We start from the raw sequence: 13,214 nt of genomic DNA, 5'->3' as shown, positions 1-13,214 counted from the left end.
TGTGTTCCTCTGAATGCCTAAAGATGTGGAGATAGCCTCTTAAAAGACGCTAACTACCTCTTATCCGTCCCCATCTTAGATGGTTGTCTGTGTTGTAGATGTTTTTGTGGCAATTTTACTTATCTTTTTTCCTAATTCAGGAGGCTGGTTTCTCCCAAAACACAACACGTTGCTGATGATGCTCCTATCAGAGTCTGACAGAAGAAGTGACACAAAAGTGCTCAATGTTTAGAAATCACAAGACAGGTTGTTCTAGAAGGTAGTGAGTTTTCCAGTTTAAACAAAAATGACAAAAATAATGCAAAATAGATCATAAAATGATCAAATAAGCATCATTCTGGGATTATAGGTCTCATCAGAGGCCAAAAAAGGTCAAAGATAAAAAAAGTAAATATCTGAGAGAGACTAAATAAATGCATGAATATATGTAACAGATTTAACTTTGGAAGCCACGGGGTCTACAGATTGTAAATAAAGTAATTGACCAACTAATAACAAAATGCTACATTTGCAGTAGTACAACGTACATTAACAATTTAATAATGTCAAACATAATAATACATAACAAACCAGCACCAAACTTCTGTGGTTTACTTGTGACAAAATATCTGTCCTCCTTTGTGCTTTATGCTTTTACTTAAGTAAAGGATCTGAGTGCTTCTTCTATCACTGCAGTTAGACAGCAAAATCAATTCATGCAACATATCAGTAGATTTGTCTGCTATTTTTAAATGCTAAATGTGTTTCTTTATTCATTATAAAGCCGGTTTTATCTCATAGTCATGCCCTTGTAGACATACAATCATTAAATGTGCATTCACTATGTCCACACAGAAAAGCTCACTGGTTCTGGTTACCATTCACATGGAAAATAAATTACACAGCTGGCTTCGTGGGACCGCTGACAATTTTGATATAGGATTTCACAGTCCAATTACAAGTGGGCTGATCTTTCTTGTTTAAGAATGACCAACGTGTCTCTCTAATAGAAATAGCAAACGAGTCCTTAATGCAAGACTAATCTCAGCGAACCACCGTCTACTCCCTGGCAGTGCATTATTAATGGGTAGCGTGGAGGCTGGTGAGCACAGGGGCCTCTCCTCACTAATGCGTTCATTCCTCATTGTTAGGTGTCTGCTGAGGAAAATGCGCACACATGCTGTCCTCTCACGGATTTATGCAGGCGCACACACACACACACACACACACGCGCACGCACGCACGCGCGCGCACACACACACACACACACACAACAAAGCACACACACAAAGTGGTGTGCCATACATGTAAAACATATTTTTAAGGGAAATTATTAGACTTTTAAACCTCCACAGATCCTCTGATAAGGTCACGGCAGCAAATTGAAAGCAGCTCATTGAGTCCCATGCCCACGCTCACGTCAATCAGCATTTCCTAATTGGATCAAAGATTACTTGTGGCAGCTGTATAAAACATCAAACGAGTAATTAAATGAAATAATGAGAAAATAAACCTTAATGTTGCCAAGTGGGAATGGAGGCAAGCGGAGGAACGTGATTCGGCTGTGTTCTCTGAAATTATCTCTCTCTGGCTCGGGCTAATTGCTGGAGGATGTCCTCTTAACTGAGTGTGAAAAGCTGTGTCTAATTACTGCAACATTAATCAGGCATTAGCATGTTATCACAAGGTTAACTTATCAGGAGGGGCCCAGAAGCAGCTGGAGGTGCCATTCACCCATGGTGCACTGGGCCAAGTGGGCCACAAGGGGTAGTGCTTGTTCTTCCTATGAATCATTACTCAGCCTCCCTGAAGCTGCTTGCTGAAATCAAAGGCGACCATGTTGGATCGGAGTGAAGGAGCGTTGAGGCTTTCAGTATCCTCAGTGTGGAGTGGGAATGTCCACAATCGATATCAACTATTTCCTGCTCAGTGTGGAGCTGAAATGAACACGTTATTTCCAAGTGGGCTAAATTTTTTTAGGTTGTAATTTGTTAACATCTTATTTTACACACACACACACACACACACTGAAGGAAAGATCTTTACCATACAGTGTATGAAGAATTACATGGACCGAAAGAATCTGCAAAATCAATGTCAAGCAATTGTGTGCTTGGTGGAGCAGTGGAGTCCGATGTAATGAAGATTGACTGGATGGTGATTGCATCCTAAATTACTTCACAAGCCATGCCAAATATGAATATAGATAAAACATCAGCCGTAACAAATTGCAGGAAAATATAAAATGTGAACTATTAGCCGCTGCACAAGCAGCACAGATTAGTAAATTAGTCATTTTTGTTCAAATTTGCATTTCCAAAAGGATTTAAATCATTAGTTTTTTGTCTGTTTTAGCAACAGCTCACTGGAAAAATGTGCTTGCTGTACTAGCACAAGGGTGTATGCGCAATTTTGAGTTATCACATGCCAAATGACCTGCACGTGTATAGATTAAAGGTCATTTGTGGCAGCAGGTTGGTCCTGTGCCCTGACTTCATTACCAGCAGCACCAGAGCAGTCTCATCAGGATTCCAGCAGGGCAGAGAAGCCATACCTCCAGCAGCCCTGCCAAAGGCGCTCATTTGTCAGAGAGGCATGGAGATCACAGGCCGACAAATCTCCCACGTCTCCTAGACTGTCGAGCTCTTTGCCTGCATATCAAAGACAAAAGAACAGAGCCGGAGAGAGAAGCCGTTCTATTTAGAGACGGTCCGCTGTTTTAACCCCCCGAGCATGCCCTTTGAAAACGCCTATTAGCCTGGGTGAGAGAGATTACAAGCAAATAAAATTACATTCATTGTGATATTTGATTTCATAATACCCCCAGAATTATAATTACACCGCACTCGTACTTTTCATTTAAAAACCATTCGCCGACAACAAAGAATCAGAGATGGGGATGAGCAGGTTGTGCATCCAGTGAGTGAGTGCACATTATCAGACCTGTTTCACTAGAAGTAACAACAATGGGAGAAGAATGGAGACACTAATAAGAATGTAATCAGGTGAGAGAGTGGGATTTAATGATATGGAACATAGGGCTTTATTTTCATCTGTCACTCTTTCGGTGCAACAACGGGAGGGCATGCTGGGAGGAAAATTCCTTTCAGAGGCTGAAATATGGAAGCAGATTTTATAGTTGTTATTTTGTTCTTTGCAGGCGTGTTTCTTACTAAGCCACACAAGGGTTAAATCCCCCCATTATAGCTCAGCTGCAACCTGTCTGTCTGTCAGGGTTACACCAAAAGCACAATGGTTTATTACAGGGGGAATGTGGGCATATGCTGCCTGGCTTAAACCAACAAGCAGAAGGGAAGAGATAAGAGACATTCTTGGGCGGCACAGAAACGAGACATGAGAAGGAGCCAGCATGATAGCAGTACTTGTTGTTCTGATGTGTTAAATAGCTGGCCTTCAACAGCCCAATCAATCGCTGAGTGAGCCACTGTGTAGCCAAGGGTTGTGTGAGATAGCCAGATGGCTGAAGCCAATGGAGCTTTGCCTGGTCTCTTGTGTCACAGAGGGATGATCGTGACTGGACAGAACACATGAGGTATTGCAACCTCAATGCTTTTCCTTGGTCGATAAGCTCAAGTAAATGTTGTTTCAAAATGTATCGGGCTTTCTGTTAATCAGCAACAGAATAATGAGTCATCCCTAAATCATTCAACAACATACCTGGCCTTGGGTGGCTATCATGCACACTTTTGTTTTGGCTTGCATCACTCGCTTGTCTGACATGATAAGTATCACTGTGGATCTCACTGTGTGCAATGATGCCCACCAACCTTTTGCGTGGTACTGCTGCTGTTTGACACAGGAAAGCAGGATGAAGCCAATACGGTAAGGTGCGCATACAAGAACATCTGCGGCACAAAACAAGCGTTTTGTACACGGTCCAAGACCTCCGGAGGCCTGCGTTGAGTAATCTGCAAACAATCCGCTCTGCGAGCCTCATTGCAAGTGGAAGAACAAGCCCCTTAAGCTGTGACATTAACGAACACAGCAAGATAAGATAGGGTTTGTTATCTTGGTCCATGGAACTCCTGCCCAGATCCGAGATAAGAGACTTTCAAAGCATGTTTGCTGCCAGACAAATTTCCAAAGAAGCATGGAAGGCCGGGGCAAAGCCCGGCCTGGAACGCTGAAAACAACCGCTGACGCCAATCTCATGACTAGTATGATCTCTCTGCACTTCTCCACCTTATTATAGCCGCCTTTGTTATTTTTATGAGTGAACATTATAACTTGTTGATGACGCAGCTTGAATGCGGTCTTAAACCAGCAGCCAGTATCTATGCACAGGGAACGGCCCTGTGCTGAAAGGAACAACATGAACCCAATATACATCAACAGAGTGACCTCACACAGGGATGTTGAGTGTCTTCATTTAGTTTTGATTGTTACCTATATTTCTCACACACTCAGGGGCAGTAAATTATGTTCCAGATAAATATTGAATAATCGTACGTGACACTGTTGTTTATTCCTCAAATGTTGTCTCAGATTTATAATTTATTGCTGCTGAATGAGTGAGATGTTGGAAAAAAAAATTGCCAACGATATGTGCCAGACAACAAAGCCCTCACTATTATACACAAGTAAACACGTGTTGTTGGTATTACAAAATCTGAAAATAACTTATTTTACTGAAATAATAATGTCTTCAAGTTAAATGAGATAAATTGCTGTCTCCAGTTTCTCTGTCTGACGTCATGGCATACCCGGAGCTTCCAATACTGTTTTTCAATTAGAATTGTTTGTGATGTTTGCTTTCATAATCTTTAAATATAAGCTAAATTTAAGGTAGCTAACATCTGACTTACGCTTTATAGCTACCGCAAAAGTTAGCTACACTCATTAACTATGTATACTAAATATTTATATTTTTAACTTTCCCCACTAAGATTTTTTCTGCTGCTGCAAGGTTTGACCAAACAGCTTCTTTTAGTTCAGAGCTGTGGTTGTTTTTTTAAAACATGATCTTCTCATACGCACTTAAGATGTTATCTCAAATAACAAAAATTAAAAAATAAATTAAAAATGTTTTCTGTCCAGCAAACTAAAGGCTGTCGTTACACTTACAATATGTACAAAACTCACCTCGTACAAATGATGATCCAGCATCCAGATAGTCTCCAGCATGCAGTCTGCCAACAGAGAGAGGCTCCACTTTCCTTGGTACCGCGTTTCTGTGTCCATGTGAGAATACTGGAACAAAAAACAAACAAACATGAGGTTAAAGAAAACATATTGTTGGATTCAGAGCACAAAGATCTTGGAACACCAAGCGTCAGTATTGTTGCTGTAACATACACACAAACAAGTGGGAAATACAATGTTTTGTAAAAAGAGTCCTAATACCAAAAGTAACTGTATCTGTAAAGTATTTTAAACAAACCCTATCAAAGAGGTAAAAACATTGGGCTTACATAATTTATCTAACTGAACCAAACAAATCCCCCATCACTCGTGGAGGCTGAATACAGTGAAGAAGCTGCGCTGGTGTTGGTTCACAGTAATGGTGTTCTTGAGGTTTGGCTCTGAGGGAACACTGACAGCTGAATATTTAAGCTCCATGTTTTCATTAGATGGCTCACATGGTTTTATATGGAAAGATAGGATGTTTTATTTTTAAATGTGCTATTAATTCAAAGGATGTAAAAACAACCTTTTTTTTTTTTTGTCAAGTTCATAATTTCATATTGGATAGGAAATCCTCACACACAAAAACTAGGTGCTGCATCTGTGCCAGCATCAAACTGAATAAATGCTTATGAATATGCCCACACCACCAGAGGGGATGGACTAAAATCGTAATTCTCATTCTGCGGCTTGGAAAAACTTCCGCCTTCCCGGGTGCCAACGGCTCTGAGGCGATCCCTGTGATGAGCCAGGGAACGCTCTGCTAACTGAGCTCTGGAGAAATACGGTCACGGCAAGATCCATATTCAAATAAACTTCACTCTTGGCCCGTGCACACAAGCCATGTTGTCACCAGCTGGCAGTGCCTCTCACCGCCCCTTCAAATGCTGAGCCACTTTTGATTAACGTCTCTACGGCTAATCATGTGCGTTGGCTGTGCCAAATTGGACGAGCCACGTATGGCCTCCATTTGCCTTGAAATCTCTTGTTTTTTCTTTTAAACTCGAGGCATTTGAGAGGCTCCCTTTAAACCACCCACATCTCCTCTAAGTCTTCTCTTGTCTGGTGTCCATACATAGAACAGAGAGGGTGGTGTGGAGGCACGGTGCCATCCTGCGGGTCCCTGAATCAGAGGACTACCGCTGCCAGATGCACCCAGCTGCATAAATGTTATTCATTTTTTATGGCTTGTGTACATAATATGGCCAGTGTGGGAGATTGTGAGGTTCCACCAAAGGCTGGAAAAATCCTCAAAATTGAATGAAAGTGGAAAACTTATTTTGGCTGGTGGCTGTTCTGGACCTCCTCCTTTTCCATCTCCCTTAATTCTCTTCTACTCCTCCCTGTCTCACGTCGGGCTCTCTGAGGTTTGTCTGTGAGCGGTTTACAGTATATTCTTTTCCCCCGGCTGCACTGGCTGTTCTCCTTCAACAGCAGTAGAGGTGGCAGTGTGCGACAGCCGGAATATTTGTCATAGGTCCAGAGGTGCAAAGACATTAGACAGCACTTTGTCACCAAGGTCTGGAATTCACACCATTTGGCTGTATCCAAGTCACCTCCTTAACCACTGACTGGCCTGGTTTCTGTCAGCTACCGCTCTGTTGACATTGAGGGCTAAAAAAAGATGGCAACATGGAGGGATGTATGCTGCTCGCCTTTTTAGGTGGTCAAAATAACATGCAGCCTACAAAGAGCGCTGTGACGGGGATCCGCTGCCAAAGCCCTTGACTTGGTGCTCTCTCCCTGAATTCACAGTTCAGATATAGTTTAGTGGTTCAGAATGGCTCTCGTCAGGGTTTGCTAACCCCCGCGGAGAGATGGGCTTGAACTCCGAGCAGAGCCGCGGTCTCCCAAATCACCAGGCCCAGTGGAGGCCCCGGCAATCCAAATGTGATCGTGGCGGGGCCTCCCGTCTCATTACCAATCTCCATTTCAAAACAGCCTTCAAATGGGAACTAATGCATTAGCTCTAGCTGGGGAAAAAAGTCTAGGGAGGCACTACATAGCGGCTCAAAAACGCTTTCATACATGTTTTATCAGCGGGGGAAGAGTGAGCAAGAGAGAAAAGGAGCTTGGACCAATCCATTCATTTGTTGCCCATCTTATTAGCTTGGCACTGTGTTATTAGCTGCCATTGTGCTCTATAAAAGCCCCTTAGGCCTGTTCCACTGTTCGCTGAATCTGGGGTGAGCTCTGTGCCAAGCGCTTTTTGGAGGTATTTGAGACCATGAAAATTCAATCCCAAACCCTCAGAATTGAGGTTTCTCACAGATAAATGAAGGGGATTAGTGGAACAATAAAACAATGTCTTACCTCAGATACCACCGTATCCTATTAATTGGGATTATAGTGGAGAAATGTGTAAAAAAAACACACAAAAAAACACAGTCGCATTTTTTGTGACAAGCTGTTACATGAAGTCCTGTCATAGTAACAATGTTCCATCAAATAGGAAATTATGAACAAGCAAATATAGAAAATTGTAAATAATCCCATCAAAAAGCAACAACAACAACAACAACAAAAAGCCTGGAAACATGAAGAATAGCAGTGGAAAGGGGCTGACAATTCCAGACGCTGTAATAATCCACCTTGGGTTGGATATGCTAGGCAATGTGTCAATTGATTCCCATCTGATGATGGACTGTGTGCTGAAATAAATTGACCTTGCCAGACGATGAGTGAAATTGATGGAGCTTTTCATCTCCGGAGGGCCGTTCCACACTCAGCCGTAAAATGGATAGCGCACAGGACAGAGTGATTGAGTCGGGGGGAGGGGGTGGGATTTAAGATGTGTGTTATTTTATACCAGAGCTTGCTTGGTAAATAATAGGTACAGGAAAAATCTCTATGTGGTAATAAGTACAGGGGGTTAAGTACCTGTTGTTGACTAGACTATTAGGACTAAAAGCACACAGCGCTAAAGTGAAGCTGGCCAGTGACAGATGCTACCCGTAGGAGGAATATGTGGTTCAATTACCAAGAGGCTAAATTGAAAGTGATAGTGATTTAAGTCTTCCCAATACGCCAGCCACATTCTGGCAAACAGTCTTTTCAAGAAGCCCTTTTAAAAACCCTGCCGGAGTGTGTGAGACACAGGAGCGCCATTGATTTTCAATAACATCCCCTAATGACCTGGCCATGGTTTGATCCACGCTGTCATTATGGGCTGATACCATGGGACGGGATTGGTGGGCCTCACAGCACACACAGCAGCGAGATGAGTAGTCGGGGCATTATCAGGATGAATTGGCTGTCTCTGGACAGGCGGCGAGCGAAGCCGTGGTCTTGTCAATAACAGGACGGGGCACCTCAGGGCTCCCTCTGCGGCCCACTCCTGAGTGCCTTCCGGCCTCATTAGAAAAGCAGATGAGTGGTGTGCATGAGGAGAGGAGGCGTACGAGGGAAGAGAGGAGCCTCTTTTCCTCCATCCGATAGCCTGCCTCCTAGGCATTGCTCCTCTTAATGAGTCCAGACCGCGGGTCAATATGCCGCTGGGCTGCCAGTCAATACCGGTTACCTGCAACACAAACACTCAAAACCTGCTTTCATACAAAATCAATGTTCTATTAGTCCCTCACTGTATTGCCTCGGCCCAATCTCATCGATCCCCTCCGAAGAGCTCTGCAGCCCATGTATGACAGATTATGGTCAAATGATCTGATGGCTTTGGCCACTCTGCCAGCCAACTCTGTTGCCTTTATGATTTTAAAAGTAATAGCTTGGTATCAGATGAGCAAATACTCTAAATGCTGAAAACCGAGGCACAAGCGTTATTGGCAAACCTATCAACCACACATAAACATGACCGCTCAGTAAGTTTGGCTCATGGACAAAATCACCGCTTGCAGTCAGCAATATCCAGAGCAACAGCATGAAAGATCAGCAGGAAGTGTTTGACATTAGGTCCAAACTTTATTCCGTACATTTTAAACCATGAATGTTCATTTTCATTTTTTTTGCACGCCTAAAACTCTACTTGTTTTGTATACAAGAGTCTAAGAAAAACAACTGCACAACACCACAAGGTTGACAGAGAAAGTCCGTTTGCCGTCCACTAAAAAGCGTCCTTCTTTTCTGTCTCGGGGCTGGTCCAGTTTGTGACTTGGAAGTCTTTTTATAATTCCATCATTATTTCATCGGTAGATATAAACATGTGTTAATCCAAGTTTCTCTCAGTGTCACCAGTATCGTCTGCTCCCTCCAGGTGATTTCTTCGTTGGGGTGCTGTGTGCTGCTTTGCATAGATTGCAGATGATCCATCTAGGCCCCCTTACAACACCCTCCCGTCGTACTTCCCATCCGTTGGCGAGGCTTGTCTGTTACCACCATATGCAACAGGCAAGTGATTCCACATGTTTCATTTCATTTTGTTTTTCTAGAAATGGTTAAAAAGCCTAATAAATTTACATGGTAATCTTGCAGTGAAGGAATATCAACAAGTTATTTACATCTGTTTTTCTTTACAGAGACTGAACAAAGACCTCATAATATATATTTATCTGCATATCTCAAAGGCAAAACAAATGAACAAAACAAATCTGTAATGTAGCATTGTACATTGTCATCATTGAGGATATCCTGGTACCATGAGGTTAAATTACTGAAGGTTGAAACCAAAACTTCCAGTCTTTACAGTGGGTCATAAGGGATATGTCTCACAATCAACTGGGATAAATATTGTAAAAGGCGTGACTAATGCACAAAATACATAAAATTCATAGAAATGATATCTATACATGGAACAAGGATAGGAAATGTACAAACTCATTTCAAGACCTCTCTTTTCGCACAAAGCTGAAAAAAGGTATTGGATTAATATATTAATAATTATCAAATATTTAAGTCGGAAATAAACATACACATATTTGTGTTCTCTTTACCGACATTATTCAACCCCCAGTCCACTAAAAATAGAGTCATGGCATGTGCTTGGTCAGCCGTACACACCTTTACTGTACAATCATACCCTTTCCCTTAGGGAGGTTTGCTCTTCTCGGGTGAAGAGCAGTGCATTTTGTTCACAACAAGGTTTCAGATTTGGGGAGTCGGGCTCTGAGCGCGCCCAGTAAGACTTTGTGCACTTTTCCAAGAAGCTACCGAGCCTCTACCTCTTTGGGGTTGCGAGATGGGGAGTAGTCCCGGGGGTCTTGGGTGGTAGTGAGGGGGGTAGTCCTCCTGGGCGAGGCTGGCCTGGCACTGCCGGCTGGCACAAGGGGCGGGGGGGCACTGAGAGCAGCAGTAGGAGGTGTTCTGTTCAGGGGGCCGTTGTGTCCTGTAGAGGGGCTGAGTCTAGGGTAGGGCATGCCGCCTAGGTGGGGCATAAAGGGGGGCATGTGGGGTAGATGGCCCTCCATGGGGGACTGGTGCAGCTGATGGAGGCGCGCTCTGTCCAGCTCCTCCCTCAGGTGGAGGCGCTCCCGCTCCTCCGCCTGCTGTCGCATCCTCTCGTGCTCCCTGCGCACCTCCAGCAGGTGCTCGTGGTGAGAGTAGTCATGGGCCTCCCTCTCGCGGTAGGCCCGCTCCTGTTCGTACATGCTGGGGAAGCGATGTCCTTGCTCGGCCCTGAGCTGGAAGTCCATGCGTCGCTGCAGGTCCAGGCTGCGGTAGGCCTCTCTGAGCGGGTCCCAGGGGAAGGCCGTGTGAGGCAGGCGCTCTCTTCCTGCCAACGGGCTCACACCCATGAAGGGAGCCATACGAGCCCGGTCTAGCACATTGAGGCTGCCCATCTGGGGCATGGCACTCATGGAGAGTGACAGGGAGTGTGCCATGGGGACGCCGTGCAGGCCATGTGCTGGGATGTCATTCCCACGGGGCGAGGGAAGAGGGGGCTGCTGGGGCAAAGGTGGGTGGTGGTGGTGCGGGTTTACTGGCTGGCTGATGGGAGCAGGAAGAGCTTGGACTGGTGGCTGGGGGGCCGGCTCCGAACTCACCACCATGACCTCCTGCTCCTCCTTCCTCTCCTCCTTAATCTTCATGTCATTTTTCACCTTGTGGAGGAGCTCTGCAGACGGGGGCTCCTTCCTCTCGCTGTCCTTGAGCGTAGCTGGAGGCCCACCCGCCATCTTCATGCCCTGCTCATTGATCACTGCCTTGGAGTACGGAGAAGGAGAGCGCTGAGCCTGTTTGATGGAGTCTTCTGAGGTCCTCCTCTCCAGCATCTCCTTGCCTGGTGAGCGACTCTCCTTCACCTTGACGTCAGCCAGCGTGGAAGACTCTCTGTGGCGCTCCAGCAGCTCCTTCTCTGCCTCACGAACCCGGTCTACGCTGCCACTGTGATGCCGACCCGAATCGCTGGAGTTCTGGCTGTTTGAGCGAATCAGGTTGCTGATCTGGTAGCTGACCGGTGCCGAGGCTGGAGACGAACGGTTGGAGTGACGGTTGCGATCCACAGAATCCCTGAAATGACATCAAATCAAAGTTTAGTTCGTGCCAGTGGACTGTCTTTAGTCCTAATTTATATTTTTTAAGTTTCACAATAAAATCAGCGTCATAATCTCTATATTGTTTTCTTCTTTTCATGTTTACGGCCTTTAAATCTGACAGTAACCCCTACGCTCTACTAGAAGACCAATAACCCAGATTATTCCAATTCATTTTTTGCAAATAACTTCTCTCAGCTGCTCGCTGGCTGTTTGACTTGTGTCTGTTTACTTGTTGGATACATTAATTCAATTTATTTCCGTTTCCACGGATACCGGTAATGACTAACTGGAAAAGTTACGTTTTCATCTTTTCTCTGATTTTGGTGGCTCAAGTGTTTTTGTTTCGTCCAAATGTAAGTTGATCATCTTATATTAATGCTAATGATGGTTGGAAATAGGGTTTTTATTGTGATGGTATTTTTGTCGTCGGATTACTTTTATTTAGATACAAATATTCACAATTTCTATCCTTTACTTTTGCTGTGTGTAAGATGATTCATTGAGATACCTTCTCGGGAAAAACCCATAATGCTTTGAAGAACTACAGTGAAGTCCCGAGTCAAATGGTAATGATGGCAACAATTTGTAATTATTGAATTATTTCAGAAATAATTGTTTACATTGGAAGCTAATATACAAAAAAAATCAGGTAAAAAAAAAACAAACCCTCACCTGTCTTTCTCCTTCTCCTCTTTACCGATGGATGAGTCTCTTTTCTCTCGCTCCCTCTCCCGTTCCCTCTCTCGTTCCCGTTCCCTCTCTCGCTCTCTCTCGTGGCTGTTGGCGGAGCTGCTTCTCTCAGCATCTGCGGTTTTGGGCCACTGCGGCGGTGTGGGGAAGGAAGGCGGGGTGCGTCGGAGTCGGTTCCAGGTGTCGTGGTGGGGGCTGCCAAACGTGGGCAGTCCTCCCGGCCCCTCCTTGGTGCCAAACACACTGTTGGACCCTGAAGGGAAGAAGGAGACAGGCGTGGGACCCACTGTAAGTTAATTGGGCACAAAACCTTCTTGAGGACACATAAGATGAGAAAGACTCGACAACAAAAGCTGCTTTTGTCTTTGTCTCTGGAGGTTCTCTCACTGAAGCTGTTTGAAAGAGTTAGAGGTTAATGGCTCCCCCCACCACAGAAAAAAAAGACTCTACTCATTTGTTTTTGGACTAAAGGGCTTCTCCCCCCCCCCCCCCCCTCCTCTGCACCGGATGAACAGGGGAGACTCACTTGCCCTCTGGAGTTGAGGGCTGTGAAAAGCCAAGGGAGACCTTAGCATTCCACGGCATGTCTATTCCAATCACATCCATTTTCACAACAGGGTGACCGATTTGGCACACGAAAATGGGAGGGATGAAGAGAAAGAGAGAAAATGCATAGAGAGGAAGACCCAGAGGGAGAAGAGAAAGCCCTCCATGGTGGTGCAGAAGGGGCTTGTCAAATAATTAATAGATGAATTGCCACCAAACAGCGGACCTGAGAGTGCCTGTTGGCAGCAGCGCAGCCAGATTAAAGCCAGGCTGTTGGGGACATGGTTGGTAGATGAAGTGGAGGCAGGGAGGAGGTTTGCTGTGGTGTGTTGTGCTGCCTTGTTGGGCCTCCCTGTGCTAGGGCTGTTTTGACACAGAAACTAGAGATAAGTGTCTTGATTTTTGTTTTGTTTTTGTTTCCTCCCCTCC

General features: G+C 44.7%; 1 protein-coding gene across 9 annotated transcripts in view; it reads right to left on the bottom strand.

Moving 5' to 3' along the window:
• Positions 1–9,017: 9,017 nt before the first annotated feature.
• fbrsl1 (fibrosin-like 1) overlaps positions 9,018–13,214 on the bottom strand; it is a 269,076-nt gene continuing 264,879 nt past the window's right edge. For all 9 annotated transcript variants that reach the window (XM_069178423.1, XM_069178416.1, XM_069178422.1 and 6 more), the window contains 2 exons: positions 12,222–12,492; positions 9,018–11,523 (listed from right to left, as the gene is read on the bottom strand). In XM_069178423.1, the coding sequence (XP_069034524.1) occupies positions 10,221–11,523; positions 12,222–12,492 (1,574 nt within the window). In that variant the 3' untranslated portion in view covers positions 9,018–10,220. The remainder of the gene's footprint in view (positions 11,524–12,221; positions 12,493–13,214) is intronic.

Source organism: Embiotoca jacksoni, unplaced genomic scaffold (genome assembly GCF_022577435.1).
Source record: "Embiotoca jacksoni isolate LCO1_2020_lvr unplaced genomic scaffold, fEmbJac1.0.p SCAF_8, whole genome shotgun sequence".
Lineage (NCBI taxonomy): Eukaryota > Metazoa > Chordata > Actinopteri > Embiotocidae > Embiotoca > Embiotoca jacksoni.
This window is presented reverse-complemented; position numbering and strand designations above follow the sequence as displayed.